We start from the raw sequence: 25,931 nt of genomic DNA on the forward strand, positions 1-25,931 counted from the left end.
ATGGTTTACTTGTTCCAAATTCAGATCCATTTGTTTCCTTATATGAAACCCCTGATAATTTTTCCCACGGACTCGAGGATCTTGGAATGACAGAAAGGTGTGTGCTGGTCAAACCCTACTTTCCCAGTAGCTTCAGAATGGCCAAGGCAACCTGGAGGAGAGGCAGAGAGGTGAGTGTCCCCTGAAAACCATTCCCTTATCAATAGATATTACATCATTTCTGACTTTTCACCATTACTACAATAAACACTGCATTGGTTTGCTAGGGCTGCCTTCACAAAGTGCCACAGACTGGGTGGCTAAATAGCAGAAACTCAGTGTCTTACAAGCTGTGGAAGCTGGAAGTTCAAGATCTGTGTGTGGGCAGGGCTGGTTCCTGAGGGCCGTGAGGGAGCGCATCTGGGCGGGGCCCCTCTCCTTGGCTGTAGACGGCTGTTCCTTCACATCATCTTCCCTCTGCGTGTCCATGCATGTCCAAATGTCCCCTTTTTATCAGGACACCAGTTATATTGGCTCAGGGCCCACCCTAATGACTTCATTTTAATTTGATCATCTCTGTAAAGACCCTGTATTTCCAAATAAGGTCATATTATGAGGTCACAGGCGTTAGGGCTTCACCATGTTTTTTGGGGGTGGGGCCACAATTCACCCCATAACAAATGTCACAAAAAAACAGGTAGTTCATGATTCCTTTATTTATTTAGGAGTTAAGGGGAGGGGCACAGGGGGCAGAGGAAAATTATCTATGGGGAAAGGATTGGGAAGGGTTTGCAGGGGCTGGGCTAGAAAGCAGTAACACTGATTCTATAGTTGAAAAGGAGTAGTGCACATTTGTAAGTACCTGGTGGGAGTTTTGTAATAAAACCTACCTTATGAATAAGTACAGTGGAATACTACTTAGTACATTCATACATGTTGCTACCATCTTGAGATTTTTATATATACAGTATATGATCTGTTTTTATAAATGTACAGCTTGAAAAAAAGAGATCCTTCTTATAATAGGTACAGCATTAAACACAAAACCAACATGGGCCAGCCACATTCCAACTGAAGACCCAGAGAAAGCAAGGCCAACAGTCCAGCCCCTGCTTAGCCTGGCAGCCTGATGGGTCCCGGCAAAGTGTAAACCAGCTGCCCTCTGCACCTGCGGGCTCAGCAGGCCACGCTGGCCCTTGGCCTTCGCATGGGAAGTGCCCGCTCATGTCAAGCCCAGCCTGCAAAGAGGGCAGGTCCTCCCTGAAGGAAAGTGGCAGAGAGGAATGTGTGTGTCAGGTAAGAAAAAGAGGGAGGAAATAAATGTGCTCTTTGACTAAAGGCACTTGTCAGTGGCCGCTTACAGCCATTCCCTGGGCCTGGTGAGCGAGCGGGGTGCTGTTTTGATAGAGCCAACAAGGTCCAAGTGGACCTCGCCTGTCCTTTCACCAGGTTTAAATACAATAAATAAATCTTAGTGGGTGGTGGTTTTGCCCTCCTGGGCTCCTATGAAGAGGCTACCTTTTAGGATCATTTATGCAGTGACACTCCCTGTCCCCAACCCAGCTTTTCAATGTCCTCCATGGGGAAGGTGCCAGAAAAACTCCAGGCCTTGGAGAAGGAAGCAATTGCTCGCTATGGATCAGAAGGAGAGCCCCCAAATGTCCCCTTCCCTGTCTGGAGCTCCTTTGCCTGTGCATTAGAGTCTCTGTGCGCCTCAGATCTTGGTCACATAGTTGTTGGGGAATAGGCCCTGCTTGCCTCGTAGTCGACCCGTCCACCAGCCAGAAGGATCTGCAGGAGACAGAGGAGGCAAAAGTGAGGGTGAGCAAGGCAGTTGCGCCTGGGCCAAACACACCCTGTCCTGTGGGCGCACCACAGGGCAAAGGTAGTTTGGCTCCTTCTACGTTCTTTTTCCTTCTTTATTTTCTTTTACATGAAAGAGTCTGTTGTAAAAAGGAGCCCTTCCCCCTCGGCAGACATAGCACTCGAGGCCCCGTTCTAGGAAGATCCTGCTCCTTCACCTTGAGGCTTTGCCTGACCGCCCCTCGGGGCCTAGGCCTGCCAGCCCCAGTGCGTGGTGGGGCCACGGGAGGCTGGTGGGTTGTGGTGGGATGGTCCTGCCCCCCCCCCCCAACTTTTCCTCATGGGGGCTACTCCTCCACTGCACCGTTCCCGCTCCTTCCCCCAGTGCAGAATCTACTCTGGGGAGAAACTGATGCCCAACACTTCCCACGTTAATGCCAGACCTTCCACCAGTGAGAAGTATGTGCTAATGTTCTTCCAGACCCTCCTCTGTGATTTTAACTGTACACACACTCAAACACAAACAGCCATTCTGTATCTTACTATTCTGCATCTTGCTTTTCAATACTTAATAGCTATCATCTTTCCATGTTTGTATCTCATTTTTTAAAGGGCTGCACTGTATGCCATGATTTATAGAATCATTTCCTTACTGATGGACATTTTTTCCCAATTTTTCACTATTGATGGAATAAACTTTCACACATATATCTTTATGTCCCTGTGCAAGTAGGTCTGTAGGATAGATTCCTGGGTCAAAGAATATAGCCCTTTTGGGGCACCTGAGGGGCTCAGTTGGTTAAGCGGCCAATTTTGGCTCAGGTCATGATCTCGCGGCCCTTGAGTTAGAGCCCCGCATCGGAGTCTGTGCTGACAGTTCAGAGCATGGAGCCTGCTTTGGATTCTGTGTCTGCCCCTCCCCTGCTCGTACTCTGTCTCTCTCAAAAATAAACATTAAAAAAAGTCCCTTCAAAGAATACAGACCTTTTATTTTGTAAGACAATATGATTCATTTTTGTAATAGGTAATATTCTTAGATGTACTTTCAAAAGTACAAAAGCATTAACAGTAACAACAGCCACCCAGATCCGTTCTTTGTAAAAATGCTTATTTATTTTGAGAGAGAGAGGGAGAGAATCCCAAGCAGGACCTGCTCTGTCAGCCGTCAGCACAGAGCCCTCCATGGGATGCAATCTCATGAACCATGAGCAGATCCCTTCTTTGAAGGCATGCAATATTATATATTTTTTATACTTTCAGAGATATGTCATGTATGTAAAAGCAAGTATTTATAAAAATTACCCCTTTTGTACACAAACAATAGCAAACTACACATTCTGCACTGTTTTTAACCTTAATAATATATACTAAAGACCATTTCATATCAGTTTATAAAGAGTTTCCATATTCTCTTCCAATAGCTGCATGACTTACTATCATTTGCCACCTTCTCTGTTGTTGGCCATTATTTAAAAAAAAATTTTTTTTAACGTTTTCTCATTTTTTGAGAGACAGAGCACAAGCAGGGGAGGAGCAGAGAGAGAGGGCAACACAGAGTCCAAAGCAGGCTCTGAGCTGTCAGCACAGAGCCTGATGCAAGGCTTGAACCCATGGATGCAAGATCATGACCTCAGCTGAAGATGTACACTAAACCGACTGAGCCACCCAGGTGCCACTGGTCCCTACTTTTTTTTTTTTTTTTTTAATGTTTACTTATTTTGAGAGAGAGAGGGAGACAGAATCCCAAATAGGGCTCTGTGCTAATAGCATGGGGTTTGATCTCACAAACTGTGAGATCATGACCTAAGCTGAAATCAAAAGTCGGATGCTTAACTGACTGAGCCACTCAGGCTCCCGGGTGTTTATCTTCTTAATTAGGAATTCTTTATATATTAGTGGATTTGTCATATGGGTTGCAAATATCCCCCCCTCCCATTTTTAACTAACTTTTTATATTTTAATATTTAAGTAGTTGAAGCAAATGATATTTTTACAGCTTCTTGATTTTCTATCACTTTTATAAATATTTCCCACACTGATATTAAAAAAGATAATTCTCCCATACTTCTAGGACTTCTGTTTATACATTTAAATATTTATTTATTTAGGATTTATCTTGATGGAAGTGGTTAAATGTAAATTCAAAGTAATTATATTGACATGGGGTTTTAAAATTTTGATAAATGTTAAATTTCCTTCCCAAGTCTATTCTAGCTGTAAGCTATGAAAGAAGGTACCTTTCACCCTGACTTACCACAGATACTATAGTCCAACCTTTATTTGCAATGACCAAATCCAGAAAGTTCTTAAAACTTAAAGGCTCATGTAATTCATTTGATGGCAAAACCTGACCTGAACTAAGGTAAGTTTGTTTATGATGTCTCTTCCGACAGGGTGAATGCTCAGATGTTGCATAGCAGAGATGCTGAGTTTGACCCAGGCTGTTGCCCTGGGACCACCAAGTGTTCTAATATGTGGTAATATCTCCTATACACACACACCATTATCGACTTTCTAACTGTCTCTGGTTTCTAAAACTCAGAACTTAAGGATTTGGAAAAGGGAGTGTGACCTGGATCTTATTTCAATCTTCTGCTGGTGTCACGGGTGGAGTTGTTAGCTCTCCTTCACTGATGGGTAAAGGGTAGGGAACCTCTCCATGCACGGTCTCAGGAGCCTCTGTCCACTTTGGACTGGACTGTGTCTTTTTATTCATGTGGAGGAGCTATTTAGAGGTGTAAAACGTTTTTTCCTAGCCTATTTTCTATAATTTAACTTTGTGCCGGTACAATTCACTATACAGAAGATTTTAATTTAGCCTTTTCATGAAGTTTAAATCCTCTATGATTTTTGGGTTTGATGTTCTCCATCGTAAGACTTTTCACCCCCAAAGATTAATATTCTAGGTTTCCTTCTAAGATTTTTATAATTTAGTTATATGTTTTTAGATCTTTAATTAGTCTGATATTTTGTGTATGAGGTAGAGCTTGAACTTTATTTTCTTATCAAAATGGAAAGTAATGCCTATCCTTTCCCCTGGTTTCAAATGCTACATTTATCATATATTAAATATCTGTATATACATGGCTATATTTCTGGATTCTATTCTGTCTCATCTATATGTCTATTCCTGCACTGACACCACATTGCATAAATGAGAGTGATAATTTATAGCATTTTTTGAGAACTTCTAGGACCCTACACTTTACACAAATATGTAATTGTTTTGATTATACCCAAAATACATGGTATTTCTAGAAAAATCTGAAATATTGAGAACTGAAAAGAAATAAAAATTCAACATTTAAGGAGACCACTTGATATCTTCTATTATATATATTATATATAACATATACATACGTGCCTATAGTCATCTATTTTCCATTCTTACAAAAATGAGACTACAGTCTGTATAACCTTTTTGCCTTTTCTCATGAACATTTTTCCATTTCAGTAAATATAGTATTGCATCATTATCTTTAATAAAAACGTTTGTCATTGAAGTTCACTAATGGATATAGCAAAGCTTATTTACCCAATCTTTGTTACTGGGTAATTGGTCATTTCCAGTATTTTTGCTGAACAAAGCTGGTGATAAAAATTCTATTTGTGTTTACTGAGCATTTATTTCAGCCTTTAATTCTACTCCGACACTTTGGAGGAAGGATACTAAATGGCTAAAATATTAAAATCTATAGCAAGCTAGATGGCTATCCAGTTTCATGACAGATCAAACTATTTGATGAGATCAAAATAATGCCCAGAGGTCTTTTAGAACGAGGTCAGTCCAGGGACCTAGAAGTCTCCTATGAGCTCATGTGATCAAGGAGTTTGATAATAACCCCCTTCCTGGAACTGTGTGTCCTGGCCACCTCTTCCCGAAGGCTAGTCTTACCAAGGCCCGTTTCACTCAGTTTGTCCTTGCTCTGTTCGTAACGGCTTCCACACTGTATACAAGTCCTCCTCAGCCTGACATTCAGGGTCCTCCACTACCAGGCCACTCCTGGCTTCCTCTTGTCTCCTGGGAGATCTTGCACCATGGTTGAGCATTGGCTTACTTTCATAAGGTGATCTGCTCTTTCTGCCCTCCATGGCTTCTCTGTCCCATTCCTCACAAATGCCATTTCCTTCATGGTGTTTTTGAATATCCTAAGTCAGGAGTTCTCATTTTAAAAGTACTTCCATAAGCACTAATGTTTGGTCATATGTAAATCACATTCTAACTTCTCTACCAAATTAATAAAGCATTCAGCCAATCTCACAGCCTTTTTTTTTTTTTTTTTTTTTTTTTTAAGAGAGAGAGAGAGATTGGGAGAGGGAGAGAAAGAGAAAATTAAGCAGACTCCATTCTCAGCATGGAGCCCAACACAGGGCTCGATCTTGCAACCTTGAGATCATGACCTGAGCTGAAAGCGAGAGTTGGAAGCTTAACCGAATGAGCCCCCCAGACACCCCCAGACTACTTTTATAACAGATATTACAGGTTGTCTCCCTGGCTTTCATTCCATCTACCATCATTATGAGGAGGCCACCAAGTTTGGGTGGGATAGTCTTAACAACCATTTCCAAAGAAGTCCCTGCCACACCTAACTTACCACGGGTACAGCCTTTGCCTTGCTAGAGATTCAGGGATGGGCACATGAGCAACTGGGTCTAATGAGAGTAAAATCTAGGACTTTTGTCCAATGGCTAAGAGAAGTTTCAGGGATAAAGCAGATTTCAGACACAATTTGATCTGTTTGCATGGCAGCCGTTTCATTTCCATGAAGGAAAACAGCCTAAGAAGGGAGCAAATACAAAGAAGGCAGAGCTGATTGATCGATCGATCGATAGATAGCTGGAGCCCTGATCAAACTGAGCACGAAGCCCTAGACTATCGCTGCAAATTTCAGTTAGAGGAACCTATAAATTGCCTTCATGTTTAAACTAGTTTTTATGGCAATGACAATGTTCTTTAGGACGCTGTCTCAGCCAGCCATGCACTTACCTTCTTTGATGATATCGATAATGTCATTGGCATTGAAGCTGAGTTCATCTGTGTCCTGAGCATCGTAGGCATACAGAGCCTTGCACTGTGGCACCTGAGGCTTAGGCTTGGGCTGGGGCTTGGGTCTGCCCCCTGCTGGGGGAGGCCGACTGGTCGTTTGTCTCCGGACACTGTGGAGAGAGTGGAGGCAGGTAAGAGAAGGGACCTAACAGGAGGCAGCACCATATGGTGGTCTGGAGCAAGGGGCCAGCACTAGCCTGCTCAAGTTCAAATCCAGCTCTGTCCTTACAAGATACGCCACTCCGTAAACTTTCTCTGAAATTAAAAATGCACCCCCCACAACTTCAGAAACAGAATTTTTCACCAGTGCCATAGAAGCATGTGGTGTTTCTCCTCAACAGCAGTCCTTCCCAGAATCAACCACCACCCTACATTTTGTATTAATAACTGCTTTTATTTGTGGTTTTACCACACACACAAGTATCCCTAAACAGTACACATAGTTTGCCTGTTTTTTTAACTGTATAAAAGGAATCATGTTCTATCACTCACTCCATTTTCGAGATGTACCCTGGTGATGCATGAATGTAGTGGCCATGCATTCTAATGGCCTTATACTCTTCCATTGCATGACTCTGTCACAATTTACTTATCGACTCCACTGTTGATAGTTGTTTGGGATGATTCCAGTTCCTACTATTGCAAAAAAAAAAAAAAAACCCCAAAAAACCCTCTTTTGAATTTTTTTTTTTTTTTTTTTTTGAGAGGGTGTAAGTGAGCGAGGGGCAGAGAGACAGAATTCCACAAGGGGCAGAGAGAGAGAGAGAGAGAGAGGTCAGGCTCACCCGAAGTGGGGCTCAAACTCACAAACTGAGATCGTGACCTGAGCTGAAGTCAGATGCTGAACTGACTGAGCCACCCAGGCGCCCTCTGCTTTGAATATTCTGGTGCGAGAATTTAACCAGAGCAATTTCTCAACCTCAGTACAACTAACCTCTGGGGCCAGATAATTCTCTGTTGTGGGGCTGTCCTATGGACCACAGGTGGTTAGCAGCATCCCTGGACTCTAGCCAATGGGTGCCAGTAGCATCTCCCCCTCCTCATGGTGATGATCAAAAACAGCTCTAGCACTAGAATCCTAATCTGAATCTTCTAGCTTTAAATGTATTCTTTGTATACACTGTATTGCCTCCGGTCTCCATGTATACATTGTCTCAAAGGCATAGAGCTATATAGCTTGTGAGATCTTTAAACTTATATCTGAAACAACTATCTGTTAAATATGTTCATAAAAAGCATTTAGAGAAAAAAAAAGGGAACACAAGCTGGTGCAACCACACTGGAAAACAGTATAGAGGTTCCCCCAAAAAACTAAAAATAGAACTACCCTACCACCCAGCAACTGCACTACTAGGTATTTATCCAAGGGATACAGGTGTGTTTCGAAGGGACACATGCACCCCAATGTTTATAGCAGCACTATGAACAATAGCCAAAGTATGGAAAGAGCCCAAATGTCCATCGATGGATGAATGGATAAAGATGTGGTGTATACACACACACACACACACACACACACACACAATGGAGTATTACTTGACAATCAAAAAGAATGAAATCTTGCCATTTGCAACTACGTGGATGGAACTGGAGGGTATTATGCTAAGTGAAATTAGAGAAAGACAAATATATGACTTCACTCATATGAGGACTTTAAGAGACAGAACAGATGAACATAAGGGAAGGGAAACTAATATAAAAACAGGGAGGGGGACAAAACAGAAGAGACATAAATATGGAGAACAAACTGGGGTTACTGGAGGGGTTGTGGGAGGGAGGATGGGCTAAATGGGTAAGGGGCACTAAGGAATCCACTCCTGACATCATTGTTGCACTATATGCTAATTTGAATGTAAATTAAAAAAAAAAAAAAAAGGGACGAAGAAAACATTTTCATCAAGGACAAACCAGGTTAAGCCTACATCATTTGCTTACAAAAGAAACAAGATGGAAACAGGAAGAAATAGAAAATTTGAACAGACCCATAACCAGAAAAAGAAACTGAATTAGTAATCACAAATCTCCCAAAAATCAAAAGTCCAGGGCCAGATGGCTTTCCAGGTGAATTCTACCAAACATTTAAAGAGTTCACACCTATTCTCTTGAAGCTGTTCCAAAAAATAGAAATGGAAGGAAAACTTCCAAATGCTGGCTTTCTATGAAGCCAGCATTACCTTGATTCCAAAACCAGACAAACACCACACTAAAAAGGAGAACTATAGACCAATCTCCTTGATAAACATGGATACAAAAATCCTCAACAAGATACTAACCAAACGGATCCAACAATACATTAAAAAAATCATTCACCACAACCAAGTGGGATTTATACCTGGGATCCAGGGCTGGTTCAATATCTGCAAAACAATCAATGTGATTCATCATATCAATAAAAGAAAGGACAAGAACCACATGATCCTCTCAGCAGATGCAGAGAAAGCATTTGACAAAATACAGCCTCCTTTTCTGATAAAAAAAACCCTCAAGAAGGTAAGGATAGAAGGATTATACCTCAAGATCATAAAAGCCATATATGAAAGACCCACTGCTAATATCATCCTCAATGGGGGAAACCTGAGAGCTTTCCCCCTAAGGTCAGGAACACGACAGGAATGTCCACTCTCCCCACTGTTATTCAACATAGTATTGGAAGTCTTAGCCTCAGCAGTCAAACAACACAAAGGAATAAAAGGCATCCAAATTGGCCATGAGGAGGTCAAACTTTCACTCTTCGCAGATGACATGATACTCTATATGGAAAACCCAAAAGATTCCACCAAAAAAACTGCTAGAACGGATCCATGAATTCAGCAAAGTGGCAGGATATAAAACCAATGCACGGGATCGGTTGTATTCCTATGCACCAATAATGAAGCAACAGAAAGAGAAATCAAGGAATCGATCCCATTTACAATTGCACCAAAAACTATAAAATACCTAGGAATAAACATAACTGAAGAGGTGAAAAACCTATATGCTGAAAACTATGGAAAGCTTATGAGAGAAATTGAAGAAGACACACAAAAAAAGTGGGAAAATATTCCATGCTCCTGGATAGGAAGAACAAATATTGTTAAAATGCTAATACTATCCAAAGCAATCTACATATTCAGTGCAATACCTATCAAAATAACACCAGCATTCTTTACATAGCTAGGACAAACAATCCTAAAATTTGTATGGAACCAGAAAAGACCTTGAATAGACAAAGCAATCTTCAAAAAGAAAACCGAAGCTGGAGGCATCACAATCCCGGACCTCACGATGTATTACAAAGCTGTAATCGTCAAGACAGTATGGTACTGGCACAAAAACAGACACTCAGATCAATGGAACAGAATAGAGAATCCACCAATGTATGACCAACTAATCTTTGACAAAGCAGGAAAGAATATCCAATGGAATAAAGACAGTCTCTTCAGCAAGTGGTGCTGGAAAACTGGACAGGACATGCAGAAAAATGAACCTGCACCACTTTCTTACACCATACACAAAAATAAACTCAAAATGGATGAAAGACCTAAACGTAAGACAGGAAGCCATCAAAATCCTCGAGGAGAAAGCAGGCAAAAACCTCTTTGACCTCAGCCACAGCAACTTCTTACTCAACACGCCTCTGGAGACAAGGGAAACAAAAGCAAAAATGAACTATGGGGACCTCATCAAAATAAAAACCTTCTGCACAGTGAAGGAAACAATCATCAAAACTAAAAACCAACCGATGGAATGGGAGAAGATATTTGCAAATGACATATCAGATAAAGGGTTAGTATCCAAAATCTATAGAGAATTTATCAAACTCAACACCCAAAAAACAAATAATCCAGTGACAAAATGGGCAAAAGACACAAATAGACATTTCTCCAAGAAGACATCCAGATGGCGAACAGACCCAAGAAAAAAATGCTCAACATCACTCATCATCATGGAAATACAAATCAAAACCAGAATGAGATACTACCGTACACCTGTCAGAATGGCTAACATTAACAACTCAGGCAACACCAGATGTTGGCGAGGATGCAGAGAAAGAGGATCTGTTTTGCACTGCTGGTGGGAATGCAAACTGGTGCAGCCACTCTGGAAAATAGTATGAAGGTTCCTCAAAAAACTAAAAATAGAACTACCGTATGACCCGGCAATTGCACTAGTAGGTATTTATCCAAGGGATACAGGTGTGCTGTTTTGAAGGCGCACATGCATCCCAATGTTTATAGCAGCACTATCAACAATAGCCAAAGTATGGAAAGAGCCCAAATGTCCATCAATGGATGAATGGATAAAAAAGATGTGGTGTATATATACAATGGAGGATTACTCAGCAATCAAAAAGAATGAAATCTTGCCATTTGCAAGTATGTGGATGGAACTCACGGGTATTATGCTAAGCGAAATTAGAGAAAGACAAATATATGACTACACTCATGAGGATTTTAAGATACAAAACAGATGAACATAAGGGAAGGGAAGCAAAAATAAAAACAGGGAGGGGGACAAAACATAAGAGACTCAAATATGGAGAACAGAGGGTTACTGGAGGGGTTGTGGGATGGGGGGATGGGCTAAATTGGTAAGGGGCATTAAGGAATCTACTCCTGAAATCATTGTTGCACTATATGCTAAGTTGGATGTAAATTAAAAAATAATTAAAGGGGGGAAAGAAAGTTACGTTTAAGGTTTCTTTTCAGAGGAATTGGGTGGCACTCCACTTGGTGGCTGTTGACACCTGTGGAAGGAAGAAGGAAAAGGGAGGGTCTTTCCCTGGGCGTGCGTCCTGGAAGGGAAAGCACACCCAGTTTTGATCTGTGATCTCAGGAGGCGAGAGCTGCTCTGTCTTTGCTGCGGCCCCATGACAGTAGATGGGTGCTGATGAGCGAGTTAGATCTGGTGGGGAGGGGGGACTGGCTGCCACCTGGGGGGGGCAGGACTGTTCCTGTCAGGGTGGGATTTCGGGGGCTCCCTGTGTGGGAGGGAACAAACCCTAAGGTTACTCAGGCTCCATTCTTCTTAGGTCAACCCCCATCCCTATCTTCCCACCTATCACCAAGCACTTTTCTTTTAACCTGGAGGAAAAGCATCTTATAGATGATTAGCCTGACATAATTTCCTCCCTAGTCCATTGGAAATCCCCATTCCCTCCTGGACAAGTGCTTTCCTCTCTGAAAGCTGGCCAGGCAAGCAGGCTCTTAATTAAGCAACCTATATATTAGGGATGTGTCAGCATTTGGTTAATAAGAGCCATTAGCCTGCATACCAGAAGTCATCTGATTTCCCAGCAATAAGGAAGGAGGAGTGGAGGAGGGTGTGCATTAGAATACCCTGGGAGGGAGAGAAGCCACCAGCCTGGCAGTTGCAGGGCACAGGATTGGAACATTGCAGACACACACACACACACACACACACTCATACACTCTCCCCCCCCCTCCCCCCAGATATTCATAGAAGAAGAAGACTTGGACTCTCTTATGTCCAGGGAGGAAACCTACAAACATTAGTTAGTGCAGGCTGATAAGGCCTCTGGGCCCAAGAGTACTGGGACTTGGGTGTCGTCCCTGGGAAAAGGGGGCCAGGGGGGCCTCTTAGTGGGGAGACAAAGGTGGATGATGCTCTGAAATGTAGGACTATCCTCCCTGCAGCAGTCCTGGGAGTCACCTCCTGGCTCCTCTGCCCATCGCCTCCAGCTCTGACCCAGCTCTGGCACTTCCTCCTCCTCCATGTCCGGTTGTTTCCTTTCTGGGCTCCCTGAATATCCCCCCAACTCAGTGTCTATAAGTTCAGTTCACCCTCCACAAAAAATACTAACAGTTTCTCCTTGGTCTTGGGAAATGGACCAAAACCCTTCATGAGGCCTACAAAGTCCCTGCCAGGTGTGGTCCCCACTGGTTCCCAGCCTCATGTCCTGCCACAGGCCACACTGCTGTCTTCCTACCTTTAGGAGCCCTGACTGGTGTTAGGACACTCACTTCACATATTCCTAGCTTACATCATCTTTACTGGTAAAGACCATGCTTTTCCCCTAAGATCAGGAACAAAACAGGGAGGTCAGCTCTCACCACCTGTTCAGTACTGCATTGGAAGCTCTAGCAAGAACGATCAGTCAAGAAAAATAAAAGGCATTCACACTGGAAACAAGTGAAAATACCTCTATGTGCAGATGAGATGATCTTGCATATAGAAAATCCTAAGGAATGCACTGCACTAAAAAACTAGGAGAACCAATAAACACGTTCAGCAAGATTAGAGAACACAAGACAGAGAAAACAATTCCATTTATAATACATGCCATTTAACCAATTTAACAAAAGGATTCTATTTTTACGAAATATCCAGAAAAGGTTAATCTATAATGACAGAAAGCAGATTAGTGGTTGCCTGGGGCTGAGGCTGGGGGTTGGTGGCAGTGACTGCTAATGGGAAGGAGGTGTCTTTTGCGGATGATGAAAATTCGAAAATTAGATTCTGATGGCGGCACCTGGCTGGCTCAGTTGGTAGAGCGTGTGACTCCTGATCTCGGGGTTGTGAGTTCGAGCCCCACACTGGGTACAGGGATTACTTAAATAAAATTAAAAAAAAAAAAAACCCAAAATCCCAACAGTTGAATGGTACTTTAAAAAGGCTGATTTAATGGTATATAAATTATGTCTCAAAACAATCTGCTTAAAAAAAAAAAAAAGTAACTTACACAGACCCCTTTTGGCTCAGCACCACACTGCTGACACCCAGAGTGACCTCAGCCACTCTGAGACGGCAGACACCAGGTGTCCCAGAACCAGGGCAGGCTGGAGAAGGAGATGGAGGTAGGGAGGACTGTTCAAACACCTATTTGAACACAGCCGCTGCGTGGTATTTGGTCCCAAGGCATCAGAGGATAAATCGAAGTAAACCCAATCAAGGTAAAACCTCAAGGATTACTGGCGGATTTGGGTTCCCCTGTAGGCCCTTGGCAACAGTTGGCTTGATTGTCCCAGGCCCCAGACAGCGGCTCCCACACTTTACCGACGTAAAACCATCTGGCTATTTACTACTTGGCTAAACGGGGTTCACTGTGCTTCCCAGGTGGGAGCATAAAGAGTCCAGGCAGCTTTGAGATGGGGCATTGTTTGCTGTGGAACAAGAGTGTGGACTGGAAGACTGTGTTTGATGGGGAATAGATGTGGAGGTTGGGAATAGCTCTGCATTTTGCACTAAGGAAATGTCTGTTTAAAGTTTATTTATATTGAGAGGGAGAGAGTGTGGCTAAGGGAGGGGCAGAGGGAGAGGGAGATGGAGAATCCCAAGTAGGCCTCACACCATCAGCGCAGAGCCCCAGGCAGGGCTCAAACTCACAAACCGTGAGATCGTGAGCTGAGCTGAAATCAAGAGTTGGACGCTTAACTGATGGAGTCACTGAGGCACCCCAGGGAAGTGTCTGTTTAGACAATGAACCCTAAGGTCACTATGGTCTGGCTCTTTCCTGTTTAAATGTCCTCTGTGACCAGGATGGAGTACAACTCTTCCAGCAGGACAGCCAGTGACAACAAAATCTTCCTGGCCGGTTCCTGCTGCCTCATTCTCACATCTGAGCATGGTTTCACTCTTGTGAGTGTGGGCCGAAGGGACGTTGTCTGGGAACCCCTGCCTATAGCTGTATGAGATATAAACTCGCCTGGGCTGTGGCTGTGCTGGGCAAGGCACTGTGCTAGGCATTTTCACAGACGTGGCCTCATTTGATTTCACAACACTCCCGTGAAATGACCACTGTAGGTTCCTGGGACTTCCTGCCGGTCTCATCCCTAGACGTCACAATAACAGACGCATAAGGCTCCCAGAGCTCCAGCCACACAGACCTTTGAAACCAACTTGCCAAGGACCTACATGGGAACCCAAATCCCCCAGTAATCCTTGAGGTCCCTTGGTCTGATGTCCCCTCGGCCTACCCCTGCCCTAAGCAGCACTGCTAATTCCTGCTCAGCCTTCAGATCTCATTTCAAACCTGCCACCGCATCCTGGGCAGCTCACACCTGCTCAGAGCAGGGGGTCCATGTGGCAGTCCAGGGACCTATGTCACCATTCAGCTGACTCCCTCTAAGGACCAAAGGTTCCATGGGGCAGGGACTGGGCCTCTTCATGCTCACCACTGTAGCCCCCGGACCTGGCACCAGGCCCGGGAACACTGCGTGGCCTCAGTCTGCACATTCTCATGGAGTGACCATGTGCAGGAGTAGGAGGGACACTGCACTGGCTGAAGAGTCAGTGCGCTGGGTGTGAGGCCCAGTTTGGCCACTGGCAGGCATGTGGCTTGGGGATGTCGCTTCACCTCTTTAAGGATCAGCGTCTTCATCTGTAAAAAAGGGAGACTCAGGCAATGGTCCAGGTTCTTTTTCTAATTCTTAGAATTCTTTCTAGAGCGCTCTCAACAAAATCTCTACGGTCAGAAGTACCACGGTACACAGGAAGTCTGTGCCGATGAAGAGACTGCTGCCTCCACATTTCACCACATTGCAGACCCAGAAACCATCGCAGAAAGCAGCCGGGAGGGACAGCCATTTTCCTAGCTCTATCTTAGACCGATGCAGCCTTAAACCCACACAATCTCTTTTGCATCACTAGGTGGCGATCCTGTGTAATCAATAATGGGGAGAGATCATGACTAAGAGCTGCCAGAAATTGATTAATGAGGCCTTTTAGGTGCCTGGAGCCTCCACTTGCGGCCAAGGGGCGGTTGGTCAATGCAGTGAAGGAGGGATTCAGACTTGCTCACACAGAAAACGCGACCCTCCCGCTCAGGCGGCTGGCACTGGCTCGTCCAGCCCAGGAGAGAGGGTTGTTAGGCCATCGGGAATTCTGTGAGTCGTTAAACAATGGCCACTGTTAAAGATTAAACGGAACACACTTACAAGTGATGAAATTAAAAGCACAAGCAAAAACTACTCATCACTCAACCCTTCCTAATTATTTTGCTACATTTCATTTCTGTCTCTGCACTCGAGGTTAAAAACGTCTGGTTGCTTAAGTCTGGTGGGAACACTCGGTAACGGTGTGTGGCTGCACATCTCTTCCCAAGCCCGGGGCCGGTGTGGTCATGCCGGTAGCCTGGCACTGGCCATGGCGAGTGGAAACTGGCAAACTGAGCACAACTCAGGCCCTTTGGTGTGTGGACAGCCAGTCATTCAGCAGCACACTGCTGTCCTCACACTGTTGTGCTCTGCCTGGATGTGTTCTGTAATACACAGGCGGAACTTAGATAATTTTGGCACGTGACATTTGCACGCCTACTAAGCGTTACATGATTGAAAACTGTGTTAGAAAAACAATCATTTCATTGGGCTAATGAGGGTTGGAGCAAGAATTTCAGACTCACAGCAACGGTTCTTTTTCTTGTTGCCAGTTCAATAATAAGTGTTCATGTTATACATATTAACACGTAGTTGGAAACTGCCATGCCACTGAGCAAACTCTCCTTCTAGGTAACTTCTGCACAATGTAATCTAGTTTCCCTGTTACTGCTTGACCCATCATTTTGGGAGAATTTGTACACACTTCCCACTTGAGCGTATCTCTCCCCCAGTAAGAAGACAAACACAGGAAGAAACTGAGTTACAGCAGCCTGTTTTTACAGCAGGTCGTTTTCTGAGTTGGGCATCACACCTCCGATGCCATCACATTATAACCCACACCACGAGGTTTCCCAAGTCATCAAGCGCCTTCCATCCAGGCTGCTTTGGAAAAACCACGCTGCTGGAGAAGTCCTGTCTTAGTGACTGAGGAAGACCTTTGCCCTGAGACCTCAGGATAACGACTGACACTTGAACCCTCACGGACAACTGCTCGATCTCACAAGATGCCGAAAGCCCATGAGAAAGCAAAACCCCAAATGACGTCAATGGTGACAAGGCTCCCTAACGTGAGTGTTCATGCATTTGCTCTTTCCTGGTAACGTCTGTCACTTTCCATGGGATGTTAGCTGTTACGGTGACTGGAGCAGAGGATGTTCGACTAGAAAAAGATGGAGTCACAGTATAGCTGGAGAAGAGGTTGTGGACTTTTTTACATGGTCCAAATGCAAGAGCGTCTGTTGCAATGATTTCCTCATGGCTGCTTTGCTGTTGCTCTGCACCCACAGCGAGCGGCAGAGCTCTTCCATACGTGTGTGAAGGGGAAGGTGTCTCCCTCACTGGTCCCCTTGTCTGGCTTTCCTAGGCCACCTATTTCCCCTGTTAAAGCTGCAATGCCTGAAGCTTAGACCCTCACGGGGTCCAGAGATTTGAGTTCTTGAGACTAAAGCTGCCTTTCGATCCTAGGAGAATATTAATATTATCCAGGGTGCCTGGGTGGCTCAGTCGGTTAAGTGTCTGACTCTTGGTTTTGGCTCAGGTCATGACCTCACGGTTTTTGAGTTCGAGCCCCAATTCTGGTTTTGTGCTGACAGCGCACAGCCTGCTTGGGATTTGGGATGCTCTCTCCCTCTCTCTCTGCCCCTCCCTTATATGTACACATGCATACATGTGTCCTCTCTCTCAAAACACATAAACTTTAAACTTTCAATTGCATCATGCTTGTGGTTTACAAAGCCCTTATTTAATCAAGAAACCCCGAGGAGTGGGCTTTAACATTATATTATTATCCCTATTGTACAGTTGAGGACACCAAGGTGTAGAAAGATTAGGTGCCAAACATGAGGAAGCACAGCTGGTAACTGTCCAGCGTGTGGCACAGAAAAGGCATGTGGCTCAGTAAATATTTGAGGAACGAATCAATGAAGGAACGAACAAATGAAATGGGACCGACACCCGGTTCCTGCAACTGTGACCCCTGTGCTCGCTGCACACCACCAGGCCACCTTCTGTGAACGTTTCAGAGCTCCCACACCTCTGGGGCAGCTGGGTGTAGTTAGTCTATGCCAGGGGGAGCTGGGATTGAGCTTTCTAAGATCACTGCTTTGTTCTGCAGATGTGAGATTTATGTCTTGAAATTCCAAGAAGGAAAATAATGGCATTTTATTTCATTGGCTATTTGAAATATGCTGTATTCCAAAAGGTTGAATCTATAAACATTACTGGAAATGTGGGAATGGATGCCAGGAATTCCTAAGCCTCATGTCTGCCTCGGCCAGGATACGGCTGCTGCTCCTGTAGATTATGGGTTGAGAAATATTGCTATTGGACATTTGTTGGAAATTTTAAGCCCCCTGAAAATATGACTCCATTAGGAGAATCCTGTCAAGAGACATACAGGCAGCATTTGAATTTTTCTATCGATCCCTCCCCCTTTGTGGCATGGCAAGAAGCCCAACCACTGAGCACTTTCAATATTTTTCTATTTCTCCTACTTCTAGTTGGATTAATCTCTGGAGTATCTTGAAATTTCCTGAAGTTGCCCTCCCATGAAATGGACCATAGGATTAAAGAGGCCAACAGAAAAGATATTTCCAGTCTGGGTTTTAATGCTTCCAGTGATGAAATGGAGTCAGATTATGTACGTCTCAGCTATAGGAGGGATAACCGAAAGCACACGTGACTGGCAAATCAAGTGTTCCTATGAAATCAGAGCAAAGGCTGATGAATGAAATGTTTGTATGATTCTTGCTTAACCTGTTCTCTTTCTGGATTCTCAGGAAAGACCTTGAACCCGAATCAGACATTTCAAAAGGTATGCTAAGAGACTGCAGGGTAACGATTCCCTCTACATCTTTCCTAGTTTCCCTGAACAATAACAATGAGGACGACAGTAAGAATAGCCACCATGTCCCAAACGTGGCGACCCAAGGGTAAAGGATCCAGTTGGGATGGTAATTAATTTAGCAAAGGCTTCATGCTCTCTCCAAAAAAACCTGGCTGAACCTAAAATAAACTGACAAAGACTTTCCTGAATTAACTTGAGGTGCTAATTATACCATTTGATTTTATCCACATTACATGATCCAAAAGAAATGATTGCTTATACTAAATACGTCTATAAAGAAAAGTGCATTGGGGGTGGGAGAGGGAAAGGAAAGATAAGCCCAAGAGTACGAAAGCCCGAGGAGCAAAAGACCGCGGAAACTTTGCCTTTATAGATTGGTACCTTCAAGGTCACTGTTTGGAACTGTGACGTTTTACAGGAATTTTTGTGTTTATGGAAAGGCTTAAGTTTGGGATCCCCAAGTCTGCTGTTTGCTCCAACAACCTGCTGTGAAATGAAGGCAACTCATGTTTTCTTGGCGAAGAGGAGCTATTAAATGCAGGTGACCCCGAGGCTCCTGAAATGTCTAAGGCATGCTGAAGGTCACTGGCCACATTAGAAATGATTTTAATTTTCACTTGATGTGTTTCAAAAATAAATATGAAGAAAAAGTTCAGACCTTTGACCAGAGTACGATTTTCTAAGGAATGTTTGCACTACAGCAGATTTAAGTGTACAAGGAGGAGGGTAGAAGGGATTCTTGCAGCTCCTGGACTCAGTGTGCCTGCTAAGAGTACAGACAACAGAAGGTCAGGAAAATCTTACTGCCTGGTAGCCAGCTGTGAAGGTGCCCTCTCTGTCCAGCCTCATAGCCATCACCACGCCACATTATGGACGCCTGATCTTTAGACCTAGAGGTGGCAAAGGGTGCGCGAAGACTTAAATAGGGAGCCACGCAGCTGAGGGCTGGAAGGGAGCAGCCTCAGTTAAGACACTATGTTCCTAAATTGCCTGCCTTTGGCTGACAGATGCTAGCAGTTGGCTGGTGTGCAAGTCTGTAACTTGCAAAGCAGGGCTGGAAAGATGGTTTTGCTTGCCAAGGCCAATGCAAGTAGGAAGCTAACAGACAGAGCTAAGAGATTTGATGCATTTTGTTGATTGATTGATTTTAATTCTCTGCCTACTTTGGGACACGAACCTCAACCCGGGCCCAGGAAGAATTGTTTGATTATTTTCATTAGGTCCATCCATCTGAATAGTGTAGGTCTGGGTTATGGAGTAAAAATCTTAATTCTGCCTCACCAGCACCCTCTCAATTCACTTGTACACAGAATCTTTCCTGGCTTTATCAGTTAGAGAACAGATGCCTTTAGAGGAGTGCTTTTCAAAATGTGGTCCCTGGATCAGTAGCAGCAGCAACAGCAGCTGAGAACTTGATAGAAATGTAAATTCTTGGGCACCGCCCTGGACCTACTGAATCAGACTCTGGAAGTGGGCCAGTGAGTTCTCCAGGTGATTCTGTGCACATTAAAGTCGGAGAACTACTGCTTTTGATCAAGCCAATCAGGCAGGCCATGATCGTTGGAACTGGTGGGAGGCAGCGACTTACACAAAAGTGGGGGGTAGGTGCGGAGAGAGATCCAGGGTAGAGTGGCATCATCTCTACTGACAGCCATCTGTACCAAACTAAGGTGTTTTCCTATCTGGAGCCCAAATGAGGTGAGACTTGCCAGGGGAAGAGGAACCCCAGGAGAACGTGGTTAAGCTTGTAAAAGCTTTGTGGTCTTTAGAAGGAAGCTGACAAGGAAGGAAAAACATCTTGTAATGGGAAATGGAGGTGAATGGCAGGAGCTGTTGTCTCTCTCCCAGCACTGCTCTATTGCATCCACGAGTCTCCCGACCACATCTGAAACTCCATCATGGTGGAGCCACGGAGAGAATGGAAGATGCAGGCAGGCATGAGGCAGGGGAAGAGTGGGCTGGAGCAGGCCCACTCTTGGGTTCAGTGGAGAAAACCACTCTACCATGGAGAATCATGCGGAGTTGGAGGACTCCTTCAAAGTCACTAGTTCAGCCTCGGTGAGATAATGGTTCTATCATCATCATCACCACCACCACCACCATCATTGTCATCGAGCCCCTGCGGACCGAGTGGCTCCTACATGCCCAGTATCATGCTGGGTATTTAATGTATATCATTTCTAGTCCTCCCAACAACATGCATGCATGGTGGCCATTACATCAGTGTATAGATGAGGAGAAAAAGCTCAAGGAGGGTAAGCAGCAGGTCCAATATTAGCTAGGTAATAAGGACTGAAATAAGACCCTTATCCTTATCTGGTACCTGACAACCTCACTCTACAGTACACCTGCTTGCTTATTTCCATCCACCCCGTGCCTAAATACTTCTGGGGGCAAGGTACTCCTTACATCCTAGGGCAGTTCATCTTTGGGATTCTAGAATGCCCCTTTATTTACTGATGCCAAAAGCTACCTCCTGGCAGAGATCACTTACACGTCTTTGAGTGGGCCTGTTTTATGCCTGGTGACTCCACAGGACGTGTCCAACCGCCTTTCCACACTAATAACTCTTTGAATATCAATACAGAGTTCTAGAAGTCTTTACTTCCTCCAGCTAAAAACCTGGGGTTTCTTTTTATCACTCTTCATTTTCAGTTCTAGAAAGGCTACGAGGCTCTCATTTTAAAGCCCTGAAGATATGTATTCATCAAAGCATCTGTACCTCATACAATGCTGGGATGTTATTCTCAGTGTCCCTAATGGCTCTTCGAGCTGTAGTGTTTATGCAGCAGCAGGCACAGACACAAATCAAAACCCCATCATTCCTCAGCCACGCCAGAGAGCAAGATAGGTCACAGAGTAAGTGAATCTCAGGGCTGAAGGGGACCCTCTTCTGATGATCATGATAAGCCGTCTCCAGAGAATGAGTTGTGTGCTGTCAACCTGGCTGGTACTTTTACGAATGCCAACCACGAGCCTCATGGCCTTGGGTCCTGGATTATACCACGCAGGTGGAAAACAACTTTAGAACCATGTATAGACAGCCCAAAGGAATCCCCGGACCTTGCTGTGATGGATGGAGATAGAGGTCACCATCTTCATCTATAGGGGGTGGGACCCTTACCCGGCAGCACCCTGATCTGGGACCTTAAGGAAATCCAAGCTCTCCGGCGTCTGTGACACTCGGTCTGAGCCGGTGGACTGCTGCCGTGGCAAGGGTGGACGGGCCATGGAGGTGTACAGACTTTTCTGATTTAACCTCTGGTTTCCAGGAGCGTGGGGATGTGGCACAAATTGGTTTTTGATGACTCCGTTCTGATGGTAACCTAGAGAGAGAAAAACGGGAGAAAACAAAGCTTACATCTTCTGATCTGCTTAAAGGCTCTCCGTCAATTAGCCAAGAGCAAGTCACTTAGCTTCGCCAGGCCTCAGTTTTCCCACCTGAAAATACAGAGGACATGACTGCAAATATGTTGTGAGGGACAGAGCTGATACACTGTAAGCTACCTAGCAAGTGCCTGGAACATAGCAGACACTCACCCATGCTTGTTGAATTGGGTAGCAGAATCACCAGATGTTCAGGCTTTCAAAGCCCACATGCAAGGAAAGGTAAGCTTGCAATGAGTTGGCAGGCACATTCTTAGATCTAAGAAAAATTATGAGGCTATGATTCAAGAGGGCTGGCAGGCAGCTGTCTAAACAGTTGGACGTCCATTTTCAAGGGGTCAGTCTTGGGTGTCCTCTGCAGGAGTCCCCTGTGGGAGGTAGAGGGAGCACTCTACACAGGCAGGGAAATGTGGCCACTGGTTGGATCAATCCAGATAGGGCAAACTCTCGTAGCCAAACAACTGTTCCTAGTCAAGATCACATTATCTGTTAAGTAATGGAATATGGTGATGGGCTCCAAACCACAGGCCTTGGCCAAAAGGGGCATTATCTTTCCATTGTATGTGTGATCTCTTCTTCTCCCTTACCTCTTCTCCCACTGACAGATCTGGGCAAGAATGAAGGAGAACAAGACTTCCCCAGGCCCATTTTGGTAAACCTACTATAAAACCTCTTCCAACTGAATTAAGAAAAGAACTCTTTGGTACAGGTGGGATGACCATTAGTTTATAAGAGAGACCAGCAGGTCAGATTGGGCTCTGCCTAGGTTAGCTCTGTTGACCTTGAACAAGATATATGACCTTTCAGTGTGTCAGTTTCTTCATTAAAGAAACAAGGAGCTTGATGGTTGCCAAGGAGAGGGGCAAACCAGAGCAGGACATGCTGTAGGGCTATGAAATTAAAGGTGGGGGGGTGTCACAGATGGGCTGCTCCATTCTGCGCGTGACCCATTCACCCTCGATAAGTTCAGAAATTAAGGATAAGCACTTAGAAGCGTTCACAGCAGCTTCGTAGACCTATTTCATGTCTTTTGAATCCAGTAAGAAATTCTGGCTTCTATTCTGAATGCTTTTAAAATTCCATTCTTCTACTCATTTTTATTATATGTTACAATAAAAGCATGGTTTGTGATAGGCTGAGAAAGAAAGAAGGAAAGAAATTAAGGGGCACCCGGGTGGCTCAGTTGGTTAGGCATCCAACTTCGGCTTGGGTCATGAAATTGCAGTTCGTGGGTTCAAGCACCGTGTCGGGCCCCACACTGGCAGTGCAGAGCCTGCTTGGGATTCTCTCTGTCTCTCTGCCCCTCCCCTGCTCACCTTTCTCTCTCTCAACATAAATAAAAACAAAACAAAACAAAACAAGAAATTAAGAAAAGAAAGAAAAAATACCCAACCTTGTTCCTTCACCACAGGTAGTGTGAGAAAGGCTGATAAAAGGGATTCAGGTCCAACTGCCTCCTTTTATTGACGAAAACGGTCACGTAGAGGGGTTGGGAGCCGAGCTCAAGGTCGGGTATTTGGTCTGAGGCAACTCTGGCCAACCTAAGCTGAGGCAAATGAACTTTCCAGGTGGTCTGGCCAGGATTCTGCACAGGGGTGGGGCGGGGCTGGGGGAGGGGGGGGGGCGCCAGCACGTAAGTAGTAACACAATACTATATTGGTTCTCTTAGGTTCCTTTATGCTTGGATTTTCTTCAAGGGTAAAGGCAGAGGGGAGGAAAGAGAGCTGGGCAGAAAGCATGGGGACTCCCAAAGAGATCTGAATTAGTTTTTTCCTGCTAGGCACGGGTGTCCATATTTTAGCATATAGCTTCGAGATTGCAGAGCAGGAGATGAAAGAAATGCTTTTCCCTGCTTACTTCAGACACTGCTATTTCCTTGTCTGGGATGATTTAAGTGTGGTCTTAAGGTGACCGTTTCAGACCCAGACTCCTGAACTTACGAACACCCAATATTCTGGGGGCAGCTCTTTATTAACTGAATTTTTTGAGTGAGGGAAAAACATTTTGTGCATTTTGAGAGTGCTCTTAAAACACTAAATGGATTTTTCCAGGCAAAGAGTCTTGCATTGACTCCGGTTTGGATTTTATTGACCTGCGTGCTGTATTTTTATCATAAAACATGAGAAATATGAAACTGAAGGTTTAAAAAAATTTTTTTTTATCAATTTTGTAATTCTTTTAGATATTCCTTTGTTTTTTGGAATAAAGAGCCTATCTGACTGAAAATAAAAATTTTCTACTTATTCATGAAGCTCTTAACTAGTTGCAAAATATCATTGTGATACTTGGCGGGAACAGAGTGCTGGTGGAGGGGTTATCGCCGGCGAACTCCTAGCCCCACAAAGGCCACATCCTCCCAACTGAAAAGCTGACAACATCCTGGTTGCCATGGACAAGGAACTCCTTTTTCTTTTACTGATGTAAGAAGTCTTCCCTTTGGGAGTAATATTGCTAGGTAATGAAATCCAGATCGTTAACTCAGCCTCAGTTCAGTCTCACGAGCTCATGCTTTTCCTGCATTTTGGGGTCACAAGCAGGGCCATTATGCTGGCGGGAGTGCATTTGGCACTGCAGTGGCTCATGGCTGGGTAACATGTGCGCACTTATCTGCTAATGGGTTTCTTCCCAGATACATTTTACAAATGATGGGTCCAGGTTAGTGGTCCTGGTCTCGGGCACACGCTGGATTTACCTGGAGGGGGAGGGGCGGCTCTCATTGGGTAGTTGGCATTGTGCGTCCCACCGGAATAACCTTTGTTTTGAATTGTGTTCCTTCTGGTAGGACCTGAAACAAACAAACAAGACAAAGTCAAAATCAGTACCACTGGTTGGTTTTATGGCTTCTGATGGTTTCTTGCTTATGGAAAACTTTTGAGAAGTGTGGAATCCAGGTTCCAGCCAGAAATGCAAGGAGCCTGCACTAGAGAAGGGACAGTTGAGGGAAGTACTGTCTTAGTAGCTATGGGACAGGAGGGGCCAGAAGACATGTCGATGGACCCACGGTGTTGAAATGTTAGAGACAATGGCTTTACAGTCTTACAAAAGCGTTTCTATTTCTGTGGGCTTTCAAAAGAGATGGGTGGGACATTTTAACGTTTGCACTCGTGGTCTGAACACAGCACGGAATGAACCCGTGAGTGCTGCCCGTCACGGTCACTGGCAAGAAGCACATCTCAGCGTTCACTGTACATCAGTGTAGGGTCAAGAGCCTTCCGATGAAAACAGAGACCACAGAAGGTAGAAGACTTGTACTTCTGACACAGACGTGAGGAGTTAGAAAATAAGCTGGTGGTCCATGGAACCCCACTGTGGGTCAGAACCGGGCCTGGGGCGGCAGGAACACTGCCGGGCAGAGGAGATGGCACCTCTGCAGAGACATGTATTACAAAGGAAACCAATAGATAGGTCTCCAGTAGGACATGAAGGAAGGCAGGATCAAACCAGAAGAGGGGTGCAGAGGGAATTTCTTGCAAAGAGAAGGGCTGAGGAACTGAGAAGGACGGGAGGTGAGAAGGCACGGATAACACAAAATGAAGGAGGTCCTGAGGTCCGGGGACAAGGGGAAGCGGCCTGGTGAGGGTTCCCCTCTCAGTACCTAGATTCCTTCCCTCCTGATTAGGGGACGTTCCACTTGGGGCCTACTGAACACTGTTCACAACCCGCTGGTTATCTGTTGCTCTTCTTTGCCAGGCTCTGAGCCCAAAGGACTGCTTCACCTGGGCCAAGAGGCCTCTGCATTCCAGTTGGGTTTGGCCAGGAGGAGGTATTGGCAGGAGACCAGAGTGGGGAGACACAGAATCTTTTTTTTTTTAATTTTTTAAATGTTTATTTATTTTTGATAGAGACAGAGACAGAGCTTGAGCAGGGGAGGGGCAGAGAGAGAGAGGGAGACACAGAATCCGAAGCAGGCTCCAGGCTCCGAGCTGCCAGCACAGAGTCCGACTCGGGGCTGGAATCCACGGACCGTGAGATCATGGTCTGAGCCGAAGTCGGTCATCCAACCGACTGAGCCACCCAGGCGCCAAGGAGACACAGAATCTTAAGCAGGCTCCAG

At 44.8% G+C, this 25,931-nt stretch overlaps 1 protein-coding gene, 1 long non-coding RNA gene and 1 other non-coding gene across 3 annotated transcripts in view; 2 read left to right on the top strand and 1 right to left on the bottom strand.

The window, feature by feature from the left end:
• Positions 1-787: 787 nt before the first annotated feature.
• MYO1E (myosin IE) overlaps positions 788-25,931 on the bottom strand; it is a 212,063-nt gene continuing 186,919 nt past the window's right edge. The window contains exons 25-28 of the mRNA XM_049613717.1: positions 24,570-24,662; positions 21,615-21,816; positions 6,770-6,939; positions 788-1,770 (exon numbers count right to left, since the gene is read on the bottom strand). Of these exons, the coding sequence (XP_049469674.1) occupies positions 1,694-1,770; positions 6,770-6,939; positions 21,615-21,816; positions 24,570-24,662 (542 nt within the window). The 3' untranslated portion in view covers positions 788-1,693. The remainder of the gene's footprint in view (positions 1,771-6,769; positions 6,940-21,614; positions 21,817-24,569; positions 24,663-25,931) is intronic.
• On the top strand, positions 1,198-19,760 carry LOC125910058 (uncharacterized). The gene is made up of 3 exons (XR_007453837.1): positions 1,198-1,275; positions 16,276-16,712; positions 18,144-19,760. It is a non-coding gene; the product is annotated as an uncharacterized LOC125910058 (long non-coding RNA).
• On the top strand, positions 13,300-13,372 carry TRNAR-CCU (transfer RNA arginine (anticodon CCU)). The gene has a single exon. It is a non-coding gene; the product is annotated as a tRNA-Arg (tRNA).

This window comes from Panthera uncia, assembly GCF_023721935.1.
Source record: "Panthera uncia isolate 11264 chromosome B3 unlocalized genomic scaffold, Puncia_PCG_1.0 HiC_scaffold_1, whole genome shotgun sequence".
Taxonomy (NCBI): Eukaryota; Metazoa; Chordata; class Mammalia; order Carnivora; family Felidae; genus Panthera; species Panthera uncia.